The 18,882-nt window shown below is 37.7% G+C and overlaps 1 protein-coding gene across 1 annotated transcript in view; it reads left to right on the top strand.

Moving 5' to 3' along the window:
• Positions 1–17,003: 17,003 nt before the first annotated feature.
• LOC124551142 overlaps positions 17,004–18,882 on the top strand; it is a 131,445-nt gene continuing 129,566 nt past the window's right edge. The window contains exon 1 of the mRNA XM_047126104.1: positions 17,004–17,759. Coding sequence (XP_046982060.1) covers positions 17,175–17,759 — 585 coding nt within the window. The 5' untranslated portion in view covers positions 17,004–17,174. The remainder of the gene's footprint in view (positions 17,760–18,882) is intronic.

Below are 18,882 nucleotides of genomic sequence, written 5' to 3'. Positions count from 1 at the left end.
ATGAAATTGTATTTAGTACCACTATCTAGAAGAGAAGCTGCAAGTAACGAAATCAAATGAACGACATAAAACGACATAATTGAGAGATAAGATAGTGAATATTGCAACGTGATTCATCCAGTAATTAAGAGGGCAGATCTGTTTAACTTGCTTCCGATGCTCGAGCTACCAGTTACATCGTTTTGCCTTAGCGGGATCAGCCCGAGAATATACAAGAGATTTTTCAGATGTTCACTGGTATGTTTTACCTTAGAAGTTCGAACGTGATAAGCAACTTTTCGTAGTTAGAATTGGAGAAGGGAAGTTGAAAATTCACTGCATTTTTATACAACAGATGTTGCAACCATTTCACGAGGAGGCTGTACGGTTTAAATATTTCTTCAGCGGCATTTGTGAGAGTGTTGGATGAAATTCTTGGGGAGCAGCTTTTTCAGAATTGTGTGCGTCTATGATGTTTTGATTGTGGCTGCATCGTAGAAACAGCGCATGGATATGTTGAATAAAGTTTTTGGTACATTCAAATCTGCGGAAGTCATACTCATTGTAAAAAAACTTGGAATTTTCTGGGAACAAAATACTATTCTTAGAACATGTCATATAATCAGCCAGGATTGAGACAGATCCAAAAAAACTAAATGTAATTCGCAACTTTCCTGTACCAACTTGAATTCTGCAGATACTATCACCCTTTTCTTAAAGGATATTACTTGTCATCACCTGCACTGTGGATATCAGTCAAGGAGAACTTAGTCTGCACATGGGGAACAGAGCAAGAAGCTTTTGATGAAATCAAGAATCAACTATTGCATCCCCAGAATCTTAACAAACCCTTTTATCAAGGGACAGTCTCCAGTAATTCAGGCTGGGAGCTTATTTGTGCCAAATAGTTAATGAAAATGGCCAAGAACAATATAGTTCAATTGCGTTCGACAGTCGCGTTTTGTTAGCTTGGGACAAGGAGTACACTGTGATCGAGCACAAGACACTTGCGGTTATTTTGGGGATTTCACGATTCCTCTACTTTCTGCTCAGATAACACACTATTGTACTGACTGATCACAGAACATTATCTTTCTTCCCTTACTGCGGCATAACCGTCTTTCCAGATGGGCACTCACACTCCAACAATTTACCTTCCAGATACAATACATTTCAGGCTAAAGAAATGTAGTACCTGAAGCCTTGTTACGTTTTCTGCAAAATTTGAAAGATGTTTGCACTGAGACGCCACGTGTAAAGGAGATCAAAGTTAACTTCATGAATAGAATAGAGGGACAATCGCAAATTCGAAAGTTCTTCGTAATATCAAAGCAGAGAAGAAGGCAGATGAATCAAAATGAAGAGAGGTGATAATTCGACAGTATTACTTAATTGATAACGATGTCCTATAGCACAGAACAGACTTAAATTCAGAAGCATGGAGTCTTTGCATACCCAAGCACATAGTAGATTATCTGACTAAGTATAGTCATAAGGGCCTTGCTCATTTTGACCCTAGGAAACGTTTACTACTATTTCAGAAACAAATGATCATTCATAAAATGTCTTGGAAGGTATGAAGTTTTCTTAAGTAGTGTGACCTACGTCAATGTACCAAAGGGTTTACAACACAACATAAAAAATTAACATATAACATTATTTCTCAAACAGAAGGGGCAATCATTGGTTTGGATGTTTTTGGCACACTCCCAAAGTCTTTTGAAAACTTCATTCAAATTTTGGTAGTAGTGGGGTCATTTTCAGAGTTTGTTTGTTTCTTTCCTCTGAGGAAAGCTAACAGTAAGATCATCGTTAAAAAAATTAAAGGAAGGCTACTTTCAGAATATCGTTTGACCACAAAGTATTCTGTCAGATAATGGACCACGATTTCGCTCTACAATACGGAATTTATTAATCAAACAGGAGAAAATACGTCACATTGCTGCATCCACATATAGACCAGTGTTGACTTCACACCCAAACTGTGTTTTTCTAAGATCATACACTGTATGATACAAAAAAAAACAAGTTCAAACACAGTCCTTTTATCACACTGCTCCTTAGTGTTTAAGCAACTTAATAGCTAATTAGCTTATTTAACCTTCTATAACTAAACCTTTCTCCAATTTTCTGCTCTGTGTTGAGCACATTGTTTCAAATCGGTTTATCCACAATGCAAAATACTAAAATGCTTCCTACACAAAGGACAAAACAATGGGTTCTCGCCTGGTACTGGTTTAACCTATGAAAATATATCTTCCCATTTCTTGAGATATATTTCATTATGTTTGCCTTGAGATTCAAACATTTTCGTGGAGGAGTCTTTTAATGGATCTTGTTAACCCTCAAACATTTTTAATTTGAAACTAATTTTCTAGCACAGATTGGAAAACACTTTCTTAGAAAACTTACGCAAGGAATTGTTTCCCAGACCGCAGGAACTTTGAACCATAATTCAGAAACTATGCATGATGGGATTTATTTGCAGTTTTAAACTAGATGTCGCCTATAAATTGATGGATTCTTCTATGTGGTCTAAAAATGTAGTTACAAGTGCGTCTTTTTTTTATTCTGGAGGAAGAGCAGCACTGCTCAAGATAAATTTTGACAACTTTTTCCCATCAGTAACCCTAAACAATTTCTTTGAAAAACTTCAGAATATAAGAAAATTAGTCAGTGACGAAGCTGTAAAACATAAAGTGTGTTGTTTAGTTACTAAATGGCCAAGTTAAAACAGCAACAGATGCCAGGGCCAAAGATATGTTTCATTGTTATTACCTGGAAGCTAAAAGAATCTAAAGAGAGGAAGCAGAAGCAACCAAAAAGCCGCAAAATGTTAGGTTCATTTATGAAGCACACAACCCATGCAAACCAGCCTGGGACTGGTTAACGAACACAGAAAAAGATCGATAGCCTCATTAAATCCTCACAGCCCTGATGATTTTGACAAATATTTTATTGACATAGTTGGGAATGAGGTAACTGAAGTACTAGATATAAAAACTGACGCTGCAAGTAATATAAGTATTAAAAATAGTTGCACCATGACCACATGGAGGAAAGTTCTTCCATATGATGTTGTGAAAACTGTGAAACGTTATAAACATTCTGTTCTCACAGATATATATGGTATGTCAAAATGGCTATGAGCACTATGGGACTTAACTGCTGTGGTCATCAGTCCCCTTATGGTATGTCATATATTGTTCTGAAGGATACTGCATCTGATATTGCTGAATCTGTGGCTGCTGTCATTAACCAAAGTATTGAGATCGATATTTCTCCAGACTTTTTAAAACTGGGTAAGGTAGTACCAGTATATAAAAAAGATGAGCCTTACAGTAACTCCAGCTACAGACCAGTTTCCATAGGATCTGAACTAGCAAAAGTGACTGAAACTGTAATAAAGAATCAACTGTTATGTTATTTCAAAGACAACCTTACCCTGGAACACCACCATGGATTTAGAAGAAGGAAATCTACTTTTACTGTAATGCTTGACATAATGAAAAAAGTAGTGGAGGCATTTAAAGAAAAGAATTGCTTGGCTTTAAGTCCTTACACCTCCCCCCCATGAACCATGGACCTTGCCATTGGTGGGGAGGCTTGCGTGCCTCAGCGATACAGACAGCCGTACCGTAGGTGCAACCACAATGGAGGGGTATCTGTTGAGAGGCCAGACAAACATGTGGTTCCTGAAGAGGAGCAGCAGCCTTTTCAGTAGTTGCAGGGGCAACAGTCTGGATGATTGACTGATCTGGCCTTGTAACAATAACCAAAATGGCCTTACTGTGCTGGTACTGAGAATGGCTGAAAGCAAGGGGAAACTACAGCTGTAATTTTTCCTGAGGGCATGCAGCTTTCCTGTATGGTTAAATGATGATGGCGTCCTCTTGGGTAAAATATTCCTGAGGTAAAATAGTCCCCCATTCAGATCTCAGGAGGACGTTGTTATCAAGAGAAAGAAAACTGGCGTTCTACAGATAGGAGCATCGAATGTCAGATCCCTTAATCGGGCAGGTAGATAAGAAAATTTGAAAAGGTAAATGGATAGGTTAAAGTTAGATATAGTGGCAATTAGTGAAGTTCGGTGGCAGGAGGAACAGGACTTCTGGTCAGGTGACTACAGGGTTATAAACACAAAATCATATAGAGGTAATGCAGGAGTAGGTTTAATAATGAATAGGAAAATAGGAATGCGGGTTAGCTACTACAAACAGCATAGTGAACGCATTATTGTGGCCAAGATAGACACGAAGCCCACGCCTACCACAGTAGTACAAGTTTATATGTCAGCTAGCTCTGCAGATGACGAAGAGATTGATGAAATGTATGATGAGATAAAAGAAATTATTCAGATAGTGAAGGGAGACGAACATTTGTCATGGGTGACTGGAACTCGATAGTTGGAAAAGAGAGAGAAGGAAACGTTGTTGGTGAATATGGATTGGAGGGAAGAAATGAAAGAGGAAGTTGCCTGGTAGAATTTTGCACAGAGCATAACTTAATCATATCTGACACTTGGTTCAAGAATCATAAAAGAAAGTTGTATACATGGAAGAAGCATGGAGATACTGGAACGTCTCAGATAGATTATGTAATGGTAAGACAGAGATTCAGGAACCAGGTTTTAATTTGTAAGACATTTCCAGGGCCAGATGTGGATTCTGACCACAATCTATTGGTTACGAACTGTAGATTAAAACTGAAGAAACTGCAAAAAGGTGGGAATTTGAGGAGATGAGACCTGGATAAACTGAAAGAACCATAGGTGTAGAGAGCTTCAGGGAGAGCATTAGGGAACGATTGACAAGAATGGGGGAAATAAATACAGTAGAAGAAGAACGGGTAGCTTTGAGAGACGAAATAGTGAAGGTAGTAGAGGATCAAGTAGGTAAAAAGACGAGGGCTAACAGAAATCCTTGGGTAACAGAACAGATATTGAATTTAATTGATGAAAGGAGAAAATATAAAAATGCAGTAAATGAAGCATGCAAAGAGGAATACAAATGTCTCAAAAATGAGATCGACAGGAAGTGCAAAATGGCTAAGCAGGGATGGCTAGAGGACAAATGTAAGGATGTAGAGGCGCATATCACTAGGGGTAAGATAGATACTGCCTACAGGAAAATTAAAAAGACGTTTGGAGAGAAGAGAGTCACTTGCATGAATATCAAGAGCTCAGATGGAAACCCAAATCTAAGCAAAGAAGGGAAAGCAGAAAAGTGGACGGAGTATATAGATGGTCTATATAAGAGCGATGTTCTTGAGGACAATATTATAGAAATGGAAGAGAATGTACATGAATATGAAAAGGTGATATGATACTGCATGAAGAGTTTGACAGAGCACTAAAAGACCTAAGTCGAAACAAGGGCCCCAAAGTAGACAACATTCCATTAGAACTACTGACAGCCTTGGGAGAGCCAGGCCTCACAAAACTCTACCATCTAGTGAGCAAGATGTATGAGACAGGCGAAATACCCTCAGACTTCAAGAAGAATATAATAATTCCAATCCCAAAGAGAGCAGGTATTGACAGATGTGAAAATTACCGAACTGTCAGTTTAATAAGCCATGGTGATGTCTGGCGGTGACACCACATCTTCCATTCATTGGGATAATTTTGTGGAAGTGCAAAATACTAACACGAATTCTTTACAGACGAATGGAAAAACTGGTAGAAGCCGACGTCAGGGAAGATCAGTTTGGATTCCATAGAAATGTTGGAACATGTGAGGCAATACTGACCATACGACTTATTTTAGAAGAAAGATTAAGGAAAGGCAAACCTACGTTTCTAGCATTTATAGACTTAGAGAAACCATTTGACAACATCGACTGGAATACTCTTTGAAATTCTGAAGGTGGCAGGGGTAAAATACAGGGAGCGAAAAGCTATTTACAATTTGTACAGAAACCAGTTGGCAGTTATAAGAGTTGCGGGGCATGAAAGGGTTGGGAAGGGAGTGAGACAGGGTTGTCGCCTGCCCCCAATGTTATTCAATCTGTATATTGAGCAAGCAGTAAACGAAAGAAAAGACAAATTCGGAGTAGGAATTAAAATTCATGGAGAAGAAATAAAAAAATTGAGGTTTGCTGATGACATTGTAATTCTGTCAGAGACAGCAAAGGACGTGGAAGAGCAGCTGAACGGAATGGACAGTGTCTTGAAAGGAGGATATAAGATGAACATCAACAAAAGCAAAACGAGGATAATGGACTGTAGTCGAATTATATTGGGTGATGCTGCGGGAATTAGATTAGGAATTGAGACACTTAAAGTAGTAAAGGAGTTTTGCTATTTGGGGAGCAAAATAACTGATGATGGTCGAAGTAAAGAGTATATAAAACGTAGACTGGCAATGGCAAGGAGAGAAATTTGTTAACATCGAAAATAGATTTAAGTGTCAGGAAGTCGTTTCTGAAAGTATTTGTATGGAGTTTGTATATAGTGTAGCCATGTATGGAAGATTAGGTGGGTAGATCACATAACTAATGAGGATGTATTGAACAGAATTAGAGAGAAGAGAAATTTGTGGCACAACGTGACTAGAAGATGGGATTGGTTAGTAGCGCATATTCTGAGACATCAAGGGATCACCAATTTAATATTGGAGTGAAGTATGGAGGGTAAAAATCGTAGAGGGAGACCAAGAGATGAATACACTAAACAGATTCAGAACGATGTAGGTTGCAGTAGGTACTGGGTGATGAAGTAGCTTGCACAGGATAGAGTAGCATGGAGAGCTGCATCAAACCAGTCTCTGGACTGAAGACCACAACAAAAACAAGTCCTTACAACGAAGCAAGACGTTGAATTGCATCTCTCATAAGATATTGCTGGAAAAATGAAAATCTTATGGTATAAAATTGTCGTTTTTGAGATTATGTCATCTTACGTAAGAGACAGGTGGCAGAGTGTTTGTATCTAGGAAGTGAAGTATTCTGAAATGGGACATGAACACCGCATACAGCAGCGTTCTGTACTTGGACCTCTGCTCCTTTTTAATATTTATCAGTGACGTAAGTTATGATTATCATACTCTGCTCTTTGCAGATGATACAAAATTAATGACTAATGGTGGAAATTGAGCTGAGGCATTAAAAGACGCTGCTATTTGTTTGAAGATCCAGTAGTCAAAAAGTGGTACAAAACAAACTAAATGAAATTAAATGAAAATAAAATCTAGAAAATATTATACAACCTTGGTGATTGTGGAACCATAGCAATGTCAATAGTGTCAAACTGCTGGGAATCACAACTGACGATAAGTTGATATGGATCGAAAATACTGCACCTGCATGTTCTAAGCTCTCAAGAGTTATTTATCTTCTCAGGAAGCTTATATGTATGACAACATATGAGTACTTAATCACTATATAGTATGCACTGTTCTACAGACCTATCACATATAGACTGCTGCTGTGGGGACCCTATATTGTAAGTAACAATATATTGCTCCTACAAAAGAAGGCTGTTACATTGCATTAATGCTTGTTCCATAGGTCGTGAATATAACATTTTGTAATTACACGGAATTTGTCAATTAAACACAAGTTTTCTTTACACAATATTTTTTTAACAAATACCACTTCATATCTCAAAATTCGTCTATTGAGTAGAAGGAGTTTTCATTCAGATATTCTTTTAATTTGTTTTTAAGTGCTGATAGGCTTTTTGTCAGACTTTTAATGCTAGTTAGTAAATGGCCAAACAGATTTAACCCAGAATATTGAAGATCATCCTTTCTTTTGGTGTTGCAGCTATGCACTTTGCTATTATTTTTGCATTGACATGGGTTATTAATAACAAATTTCGTAAGTGAATATATGTATTGTGAGGGTACTGTGAATATCCTGAGTTCCATAAATAAATGTCTGCAAGGTGGTTTTGGGTGGGCTCCAGCTATTATTCTGATTACACACTTTTGGGCAATGAATTCTTTTTCTCTTAACGATGAATTACCTCAAAACGTGATGCTGTATGAAAGTAGTGAATGAAAATAGGCATAGTAGGCTAATTTACTGATATGTTTATCACCAAAATTTGCAGTAACCTATTAGCATAAGTAACTGAACCCAAGCATTTCAGCAGATCAGCAATGTGTTTCTTTCAATTCAATATATCATCAATGCACAAACCCAGAAATTTTGAATATTCTTCCTTAACCACAGACTTCTGTTCAGAGCCTATATTTATCAATGGTGTTATGCTACTTAATGTACAGAGCTGTACATTCTGTGTTTTTTCAAAATTTGGTGAGAGTCCATTAGTGTAGAACCATGAAATTATTTTATGGAAGTTATTACTTACAATTTCTTCAGCTAATTCTTGTTTGCTGGGTGTGATTACTATATTTGTATCATCATCAAAAAGAAGTAGCTTTGCATCTTCATGAATATAGACTGGCACATAATTAATATATATTAAGAACAATATGGGACCCAAGACTGAAGCCTGTGGAACACCATTCTAGATACGACCCAAATCAGAAGACTCTGCTGATTTTTACAAACTGTCTGTACTGTTACTTGAATCTTCACCATTCTTTCAGTTAAATATGAATTAAACCATTTGTACACTGTCCCACTTATACCTTAAGACCTTCTCTAAAAGAATTTCATGATTCGCACCATCAAAAGCCATTGAGTGATCACAGAAACCCCAACGGGTGATGTTCAGTTGTTCAGAGTATTTAATATTTGATCAGTGACAGCATGTATAGAATTTTCTGTTGAAAAGACTTTGTGAAAACAAAATTGACATTTTATTAATACTTCATTTTCACAGATGTGTGAAGCTACTCTTGAATACATTACTTTTTCAAGATTTTTAGATGGGGCTGTCAGAAGTGAAATTGGGTGGTAGTTGTTAGTATCGAGTCTATCACCTTTTTCAGGCAATGGTTTAACACCACCATATTTTACACCATCTGGAAAAATGCCTTGTTTCAGGGAGCTACTATATATGTGACTGAGAATCCTACTTATCTGTTGGGAACAAGCTTTTAGTACTTGTTGGAAATGTCATGAATTGCATGTGAGCTTTTACTTTTGAGTGAATTTTGTATTTTCCTACTTTCAGTAGGTGGGTTGCATTTCAGTTTTATCAAATTGTATAGGTGTTACCTCTTCCACACACAGCCTTGTATTTTCTAATAAACACTTGAATCCTATTTTCCCTACAACACATAAAAATGATTATTGAAAATATTTTCTACTTTTGACTTTTTGTTAACAAACTTTTAATTAAGTTTGATAGAAATACAGTCTTTCTGTGCTCTCAGTTGCCGAATTTCCCTTTTATTCCATTTTAAAAATATTACAAATTGTATTTAAATTTAATTATCAGAGTTGATAACCTCAGACATAAGGCACAAACTTATGGACTTTTTAATAACTGTTCTTAATATAGTGCAACAGTTTTTATAATGTTACACAGTTTTGGGTCATTACTCCTTCTGGCTATAAGATACATTTCCCTTTTCTGTTTACAAGATGCATTTATCCCTTTAGTAAGCCATGGCTTTTTAGATGGTTTCTTACAATTATGTTTCGCTGTTTTCTTAGGGGAACTGTTTTCAAATATATTGTTAACGGTATCATGCAATAGGTCACATTTTAAATGAATGTCGGGTTCCCAGACACGAACTTTCCCAAAAATTCAAGCTATTATCGTTAATTGAACACACTACTCTGGAGGACTGTTTTAGATTACTGTATGGGACTATGTTATATACTGTAACTAGCTGTGCAACAAGACCATTCTTAACAGGAAAAGTTTTTATTTGATTAAATTTTTCTTGGTTTGTAAAAACAGTGTCTATTAGTATGCTGCTTTCCTGTAGTGCCCGAGTAGGAAAACCAATAACTGATTTCAAATTGAAAGAACAAAGTAATACTTCGAGTTCATACTTTCTATCAGACTGTTTGAGAAAATCTACATTTAAATTTTCACAAACAATAATTCTCTTTGCTCTGTCTGACAGATGGCACAACAAAGAATCCAAATTTTTCAGAAATAGCTGAAGATTTCCCAATTGCGTCCTATACCAGCTACAGTCATAAAAGTACCATTATTTAATTTAAGCTCACAGGCACATGCTTTTCACAAAAATTTTTAGTTTCTAAATTTTTCACATTATCAAAAATTTAACATATATGGTAACCACTCCTCTCTCCATAGTTTCTCTACTTACATGTGCTGAAAGGTTATATCCACCTCAATTTATCTTTTCCACATCTGTGACTTACGGTGTTCAGACAGGCATAGTACATCTATTCCACCCTCAGTCTCTAAATCTTCTAAATGGACAGGAAGCTCATCTACTTTGTTTTTTTTTAATTCCCTGATGTTCTGGTGCAATATACTAATATTATTTTCCACTGTACTTTTATGAGAATCTTGTGATATTTTAACTTCTCTAGTACCTCCCTGTCTAAAATTCTCATTACACTTAATTCTGTTTAATGTTGAATTGTTGGACATTTATCTTAGCCTAAAAAGAGGTACTCCTGTGAGTTTTAGTGCCCATCCTCAAAGATTTTGCTATCATTCCAGCCAATTTACCCCTCCCTTTCCTACTGAGATGCAGGCTATGCCTGACGAAGTACCCACACAAAGCATCTGATGCAACTCCATATTGACCATCCTGACATAGTTGTTCAGTTGGGGCTGATCATACCACATGAAAGCAAGAACCAATCCAACATTTGTAAGGTTCATTGCAGATGCTATTTTTAGCAGGTCACACTCAACACTGTAGCCCTGATATCTATTGATACTTTTTCCTGCTCCACCCACATCACAACATGATCCTTCTTTGTAAAACCCTTGCACAATGATCCTACCTTCTCCATCACATGGTTAAAACATGAACTGGGTTTAAAAAAACTTGTGATCTAGTACCTGCCACCAATTTTTTCCTGCAAGATGTGGCCCTCACTTCTTGCGCGGCTACTGTGTAACAAGAGAAATTTCCTCCTAGTTTCCACCTTTTCCTGGTGAATGTCTGGTGAGTATTGACTACTCATTCATCTACCTCACCCTCTTCATTAGTTAACTGAAGTAGCAAGGCAAATGTATTATGTGTGCCAAAGATGAAACTGTCAGATACTGTTCTCTTTCTGTGGTCCATATTCCTTGCTACCACTTCCCACCTGCCTTCTCCTTTCTCCCCCCTTAACCTCATCAATTCCTCCAGTTCAGCCTTAATGGTTCTAATCGTCCACAGCTGTTCAGCTATATACCTGTCCCTTCAACATACTTACCAATACCATAGAAGAGACCCCTTGATTTCCCCAGTTCCCATGCCACTACATTTCCCACAACGTAACCATCTGTCACAACAGCTGTATAGAACCCCAGAACTTACATTCCTACAGCAGCTCAAAAACACTTCTCGCTCACTGTTGTTTACAATCTTTTTACAAAATTGATCCAGGCAATAGCAGTAATATTCTATTACCTACAGCTCACGAGAGCTACTAAATTTATGTTCGACACTAATATATATGGTTGCTATTAATATGTAATGTAATACACTTAAAATAACTTTAAAACTCAAAACCTGTATACCCAAAACAGCAGGCCTAAGATTGCATATGTGTGATATGGATTTTAAGAATAATATCTTCCAAAGAGAAATTTAACGACTCTAAATCAGTTTTCAAGCAGTTGGGACAATATTTAGGCAGTATGTTTTCAACCTCTTGCCTATAAAAAAGAAAATCAAGGACCCTTCTGCAAACGACATCAGATTCAAAACTAGTACACATCAAATGAGAACGACATTGACATTCCAGCTGTTGTCTAAGTAAGAGACTGGACACTACTCCCCCTGAAGGTATTCGAATACCCACCATCGGATGTTCAGACACTGCCACTGAGGATGTTAAAAGCTAGACCAATGTGTGTGCCCAAGCAAAAGCCACTATATTCCATAAATGAATTTTGATTCATAAGTCGAACTGAAGACTGGTCAACATGATGTCACGACACGTGAAATCACAAATTGAAAAACTTTAAGAGCTGTAAAATGCTGTGTAATGGTTCTTGTCTGTTATCTTAGTTTTATCAGTGGTTTTAATTTCTAGTAACTAAGATGTGACACAATCAGTCTGGCCATGGTCGGTGAATGATATTGACTTATTAATAGTAATAGAGTACTAACACACTACAAATCATGTATGAATCAGAGTGGTGACGCTGGAGACAGTGATATCAGTTTGTATCATTGATTGTTGACTTGGTTTGGAAGGTCAAGTATTGCCAAAATTCACGAACTTCAATATAACCAAAGAAACTACAACAAAGTCATTTTTCAAGAAGATAATTTTTAAGATTATATCTATTCCAAGAAGTATAATTCGCAATAGCTTCAAATAAAAAAAATTGGACAGTAAAACGAAAGAATCTTTTAACGCCATGTGAAACAGCATACTATTCTGAGTTATTATTCTTAGCAGTGGAGTACATGATCGTAGACTGTGTGTTGTCTTGTAACCAGGAAGGATATTCGCTTTTTTTGTTGCCCAGGTGTAAGTGCAGCTGATGCTGTGCACCTGGGCTCTGAACCATACTGGCGTACAATTAAAATCAATATTCACACTTCCAGTGACTCTGAAGGAAATATTATGAATTTTGCTCCAATTGACTTCATACTTTGTATACAGTCTGATGTTGCTAAAAAATTCTACTGTTAAAATCTTAAACTACTATGCACCATTGTATTGTATTGTATGGAACTGGGGACCTAGAGACGATGGAGATTCTTTGTTCCCCTGTAGCCCTCAGTGGTACACAACCCAATAACAGGCTACAGGCCCACACCAAACCCAGGATTCTTGTTTAGTTTGGCCACCAGAGGACCTTCTGGGAATGTCTCACACCAGACGAGTGTAACCCCAATGTTTGCATGGTAGAGTAATTATGGTGTACGCGAACGTGAAGAAAGTGTTTGGGCAGCAGTTGCTGATATAGTGTAACTGAGGCTAAATAACGGGAAGCAGCGTGCATGGCAGATGGAAAACCGCGTTAAAAACCATCCACAGACTGGCCAGCCGGGGACCAGCATGCCTTCCCATCCAGAAAGCAGTGCATTACACCACATGGTTAGCCAGGCGGGCACTGGGCAACATACTTCACGAGATATAAAATTTTACCTAAAAGCGATAATAAATGTACACTTACTATGAAAGAGTGTTAGATGTTTTAATATATTTGCTTATGATCTGCTCTAGAACTAGGACTGAAATATCAGTTAAGGGAAATTCCTTTTTCTTTCTTTTGGCTACAATGATCTGCTGATATAAAAGTAAGTATCTCCAATGTTATTAAATTATGTTTTCTCGTGAAGATGTTTTGGAATGAGTGACAGAGTGTGTGCGAGGACATATGTGAAGAAAGGATGTTTTATTTTATTGAAAAGTATGTAAAAGTATGCATGGGTAAATCTTGTGCAATTGTGACTCGTGTGATGGAATCCAATGTGTGTGCTTTAGTGTGAAAGCAGCCAGAATGAAAGTTATGAGTTAAATGAATTAATATTTTATTTCTGGGAATAATTTGGACTTGGTTTTGCTTTTGATTTAAATGTGGATTAGTAAATTTAGAAACTCATCATATTTACTTTTTATAATAGTATTGGATGAATTTACCTGACTACATGTAGGCATTTGAGGACAAGAGCATTTCTGACAGGCTGTTCAGATCATTAGCCAATGAGAATTATAAATTTTCCTTACTTAGTGAGGGCTTTGTGCTGCAGTTGAATCTAGGAGTCGTTCGTTAGCTGTCTTATTGAACAGAACATGTGGAATTGTGCCACTCAAATTTCGTCCAAGATGAAACAAGTCATTCATTCTTTTTATCCCTTCACCGCAAATGTAAAGTGACTACAGTTTTAAACCATGCAGTTAAATTTTGATATTTTTATGTGAATTAGTTTGGAAGTTCTTTGTAGGCGAAAATTTTGGTTGGTGAACGACGCCATGTGGGGTGTTTCGTGAACATTACAGAACATTAGGCGATCACTTCCTTTAAAGAAGGGTATTCAACGAGCTGATGTGGTAACTCATTACTAGCTGTGGGTCAGTGACTGTTTAGTTAGGGAATTTATTCGGGGTGGACGTGTAAATTTTGGCTGCTTTGCGTGTGATGACATGTAGCAGAACAAAAGTAAACTTGCAATGATAAACGTTTTATGGCAATAATTGTGGACTTGGTAATCAAATTTGTTTCAGTGGCAACATGTCAGAATTAAATGAACTTTAAAACTTTTACACAAGTGGATGGAATCGCAACCGCCTGATATTTTCTTATAAACATGCAGACATTGTTTCTAAGTTTGAGTAATGTGGCCTCCACGAGCTAGGTACTAGTTGGTGTTTCTTCTGTGGTGATTTTCATCAACTGAACCAGTATGTAGTCTCACAGAGTGAAGGAGATTGACGTGAAGAACCCTGTCGAGGTAGATGGGCTCAATTTTCTGCGCCGAAAGTAAAATACTGACTACCTGTAGTATGTGTTGGAGTTATTCAAAATTACCTGCCCCCCTCTCCCCACCACCTACCCCCCCCCCCCCTCCCCAACTTGCAAATGGAGTGTCTGGTAACCCTGCCGACCTCGCTTATGGGAGAATACTCAGTGGAAGAAACTATGAATCATCGTGGAACATTTGAAATTTGCTACGAAACAAAGCAAAATAATAATACTAAGATGAAACAAAAGCACGAAATCCACGTCTATAACATGAATGAATGCAGAGAAGATAAGTGAATTTTTTATGTTAGCAAACAACAACCAGGTCAACAATTCGTTCCTTAGAAACCTTAACGTTGACGTGAGATGAAATGACGTGAAGATTCTTTGATCGCCTGTGTGAACGCCACCATTTGAAAAGCGTTTTTGAATGTTTTGACGTGACGCAAGATGATGGCAAGAATGAGCTGGTCTTAAGAACGTAAGTTGATGAAGCAGTTTTCATGAAATAACATTTTAAGTGAATAAGTTAACTCTAAAGGCCAATTCTCATTGGCTGTCATGTCACATCACTTCATATGATTACACAATGAATTTCAAATGGTGCCATTCACACAAGCCATCAACGGACCGTCACCTCAAGACTTCTCAGGAAGAAAGTTTTGACGGTCTCGTCGTCTGTTAACATCGGAATGTAACCTATTTTTGTCACACTCATACATGTTAAGTGGTGGATTGTGTACTTTGTGTCTTCTTTATGTGCTTTGCTTTGTGCCAAATTGCAACTGTTCCATGATGACTTCGATATTTTGTTCCATTGCGTGCTCTTCCAAAATCGAGGTCAAATATCTGAAGGCGAAAAATTATTTATGTTTTACAATTAGAGAACAGAGCTAATGCCCACGTTGTATATAAAGAAGAACATAAGTTGAGGTAGCAGTTCTAATTAAATAATATGTTAAGTGAAAAATCAGTTCTGATGGAGGATAGAAATACAGTTCTTTAATAGTTTATTAGTTATGGAAAAGCCAAAAACAGTGGATAAAGTAAATCATTATTCTTTATAAATATTGTTGGATTTCTTTATATATTAACAGGGCAGTCAAATGAGAACTAGACACATGGGAAATAGTAAGTAAACTGACGATTATTTCAAGAATAATCACTATAACATTTAGCCCACTGTGAGTCAAAAACGTCAATAGCTTCACAGAAAAATCTGTGTGGTTGCCTATGGATCTATGATTGTATTCAGGAGTGCACCCCCGCCCCCATCCCACCCGTCTGAAGCATATTGATGGCCATGACTATAGTTCTTCTGGGTTCTAACATCGAAGTGTGGGGAGTGATCGAGACTGTGTAAGGGCTTCGCAACACAACTTCTGCAGTCTACTCATATGTGGGGCCACATGTTAACAAGGTTGTGTCTAGTATACTGGGAAAGTTTCATTGGGAAGCCGTTAGTCATTTTCCATAAACCTGAACCCTCCAATGCAATTTCGATGTTTTTGAATGCTAGAAGAATGATAGTTATGGCTGTCAATTTTCTTCAGATGACGTGGTGCAATCCTAAGTACAAACATGGATCCATAGGCAATTGCAAACATTTTTCCATGCAGGCGTTGACTATCTTGCCTGAAAGCATGATAAATGTGTTAACGGTTATGGTGATCATTTTTGAAATAAGAAAACAATTCACTTACTTTTTTCTACCTCCCTCGTTTTCATTTGGCTGTCTCTTAAAAGTTTTTTCCTTAGCAAACATATGTCGATGTTTTGAAATGCTGTTTTACTTCTCAGCACACTACAACACAAAAGTGGTCGAGAATACATGGCATGAAGTTTATTCTGGCGATAAATTACCTTTATCGTCATTACCTTCCTCACTTCTGATACTCTACTCTACTCCGACTTTTTGTATCATGGATGGTATCTCGTTGCCTCACTATCACTTTAGAACGTATTTACTTACTCTGTAAGGAACACATGATGTACAGTGAATCGATCGGTATGGTTGAAAATCATTTCGTATACCGCGATCAGTGTAGACGACGTTTTTTCATTGTAACCAGTCATATTCGAACACTAAAAGATATCTACATTGCGATCATGGCACACGAAGTGTGTCCATTTATTTAAATAGTTGAAGACTAAGCGTAATATTTTGGTACGACGCTAACTTCTCACGCGCTTGAACTAACGACTTTGGATCTGTGCTCTCGAATGAATCAGAGCAGAGAGCAGATCCATCTATCGGTAGTTGCTTAGCTCGTAGGTGATGGTGACATTGTGCAAGAAAGTAGAACACCTTTCAGCTTTCGTAACTTTCACGTAAGCTGGCACGACAGTGTGCAAGTAGAGTGTTTCCAGATGTACGTTAACTTACACGAGTAGGTAGTAGGAGGTGAGAGGATGCACGAGCAAGAAATTCATGCCTGTGGTACCTGGGCTGCAAATAAGTATTTGTTTTATAGTGTCTGATTCTGAAGCTCTTTGAAGTATTTCGGGAGGTCTTTGGTCAGCGAGTCTATGGATTAGAAAATGGATGTTGTGGGTCTGAGCGGTGTGTTTGGGAGACGATAGTTTATGTTTTACGGATTGTGTGAGGGGTCAACTAGTCAATTACTGAGTCCATTTTTGGCAAGTGAATGAGTGGGTGGTTCTGGTTGGCAACTACCGTGGACGGCAATGTGTAATACCACCACATACGATGGCAAATCTACAGGCGCAAGCGACGCGAGTCTTGTTTCTCGATGGACAGGCAATAATATTGCAAAACGAAGCAGGAGACAATGCCTTCGGCGACCTAAACGCCGAACTGTTGCAACAGGCTTTACAAAGTGTCGGTGTAACACAGTCCGTCGATGACGGTGGCGCTGACACCGCGGTAGCCGCGGACGCTAGCTTTGTTGTTCCAACGAATGAGGCAACAGCGGTGGAGGTGGCGGAAGCACTTCCTACCACTCTGGAAGCAGGTGGTGCCAGTAATTTCAGGCTGATTTTCCAGAACGATGAGGAATCCCAGGGAGCTGTGCGATTCATGACCGAAGATGCTGAAGCTTTGGGCCTTAAAATATTTGTCGATGGAAGTGAAGTGAAACACGAGCAACATCAACACGCTCAACAAGATGTGCAGACAAACAGTTTGACTGTGAGTGAGAATCAGGAACAACACTCAGACCATGAGCAGCAACAGGTGGTGTTCACTACCCCGTCTGGTGAAGTTGCTGCTGTAGTGCCTTCGTTTGAAGGTTGTGAAGTCAAAGAAGATGATGGAACGACTACCCAATTCCAGGTACAAAATTTATTGCTGTCTCGTTCCGCTGATTGTCTTGCACATAATATGTGCCGGTTGATGTTCTGTAATTGTAATGTTTTATGTTTGAAATATTTGGCTTTTACTAATAGAAATTCAGTAGTATGGATCTATGCATATTCAGTATTATTTCCTCTGAAATAAGATGTGTCTGGTATGTCAAGAGTTTTCACATCCCTCGCATTGTTGTTTAATGGTGTGAAGGATATTGATTTGTAGGCTGGTTTCCCCATTATTATGCCCTACTCGTTATATACTCCTGAGTGCTGTTTTTTTTAGTATGTGTACCGAAGCAATCTGTGGTATGTCACTTTGTCTTTTCAATCAACTACTGATAAACTTCGCTCCACGAATTTTGTCCATACTATTCTTGTTTTGAGGTTAGACAGATGCGCGCGGTTTATAACTAGTGTAATTGAGCACACAGTGTGTTCAAAGTATGTATATACTGTGATACCAGATGGTTGTAGCGCTCTCATTCCATTGTTGTTGAGAAATTAAAGATACCTTAGTATCCCTCACTGGTTTTTGATTGTAAAAGCAATGGTGCCTATTGTTGGTATTTCTTTTAACACAGATTCAAGATTATTAGGTTTTAAAGCGTGAGTGGATTTACTGTGGTTCAATGCACATCAAATATCTGGATGAAAGCCATGCTGATCCCGTTAACAGATACTGTTCAGCATTGCTATGTTACCATTGAACCTCTGCTGCATGTGTTAATGTTCAAGATGAGTATATTATTAAGAAAAGCAATGTACTTGATGATGTGCTGCACAATTGAAATTTGTGGTAGGTCCATAGGAAATTGAAACAGGAATGCATTCTAATTTTGTTGAAGAACTGCTCTCATATATGCATACTTTCTTGAAGATAAAGCTGACCTACTAGAATATTTGTAGTATGATAAGATTCAAAATTTCAGAAACAGAATTGTTAATTTGTGTATTTCTGTTTTAGGTAATAAGCCTTAAATAAACAGAAAGAATGTCTTCCTGAGTGTGGCTACTTGTTGTACACTATATGTACTTTATTTGGAAACTAAAGGGAATGGCAAAACACAGCATGTGTACAAATTGTAGTTGCAATATTATGCATCTCC

Source organism: Schistocerca americana, chromosome 9 (assembly GCF_021461395.2).
Source record: "Schistocerca americana isolate TAMUIC-IGC-003095 chromosome 9, iqSchAmer2.1, whole genome shotgun sequence".
Classification (NCBI taxonomy): domain Eukaryota; kingdom Metazoa; phylum Arthropoda; class Insecta; order Orthoptera; family Acrididae; genus Schistocerca; species Schistocerca americana.
This window is presented reverse-complemented; position numbering and strand designations above follow the sequence as displayed.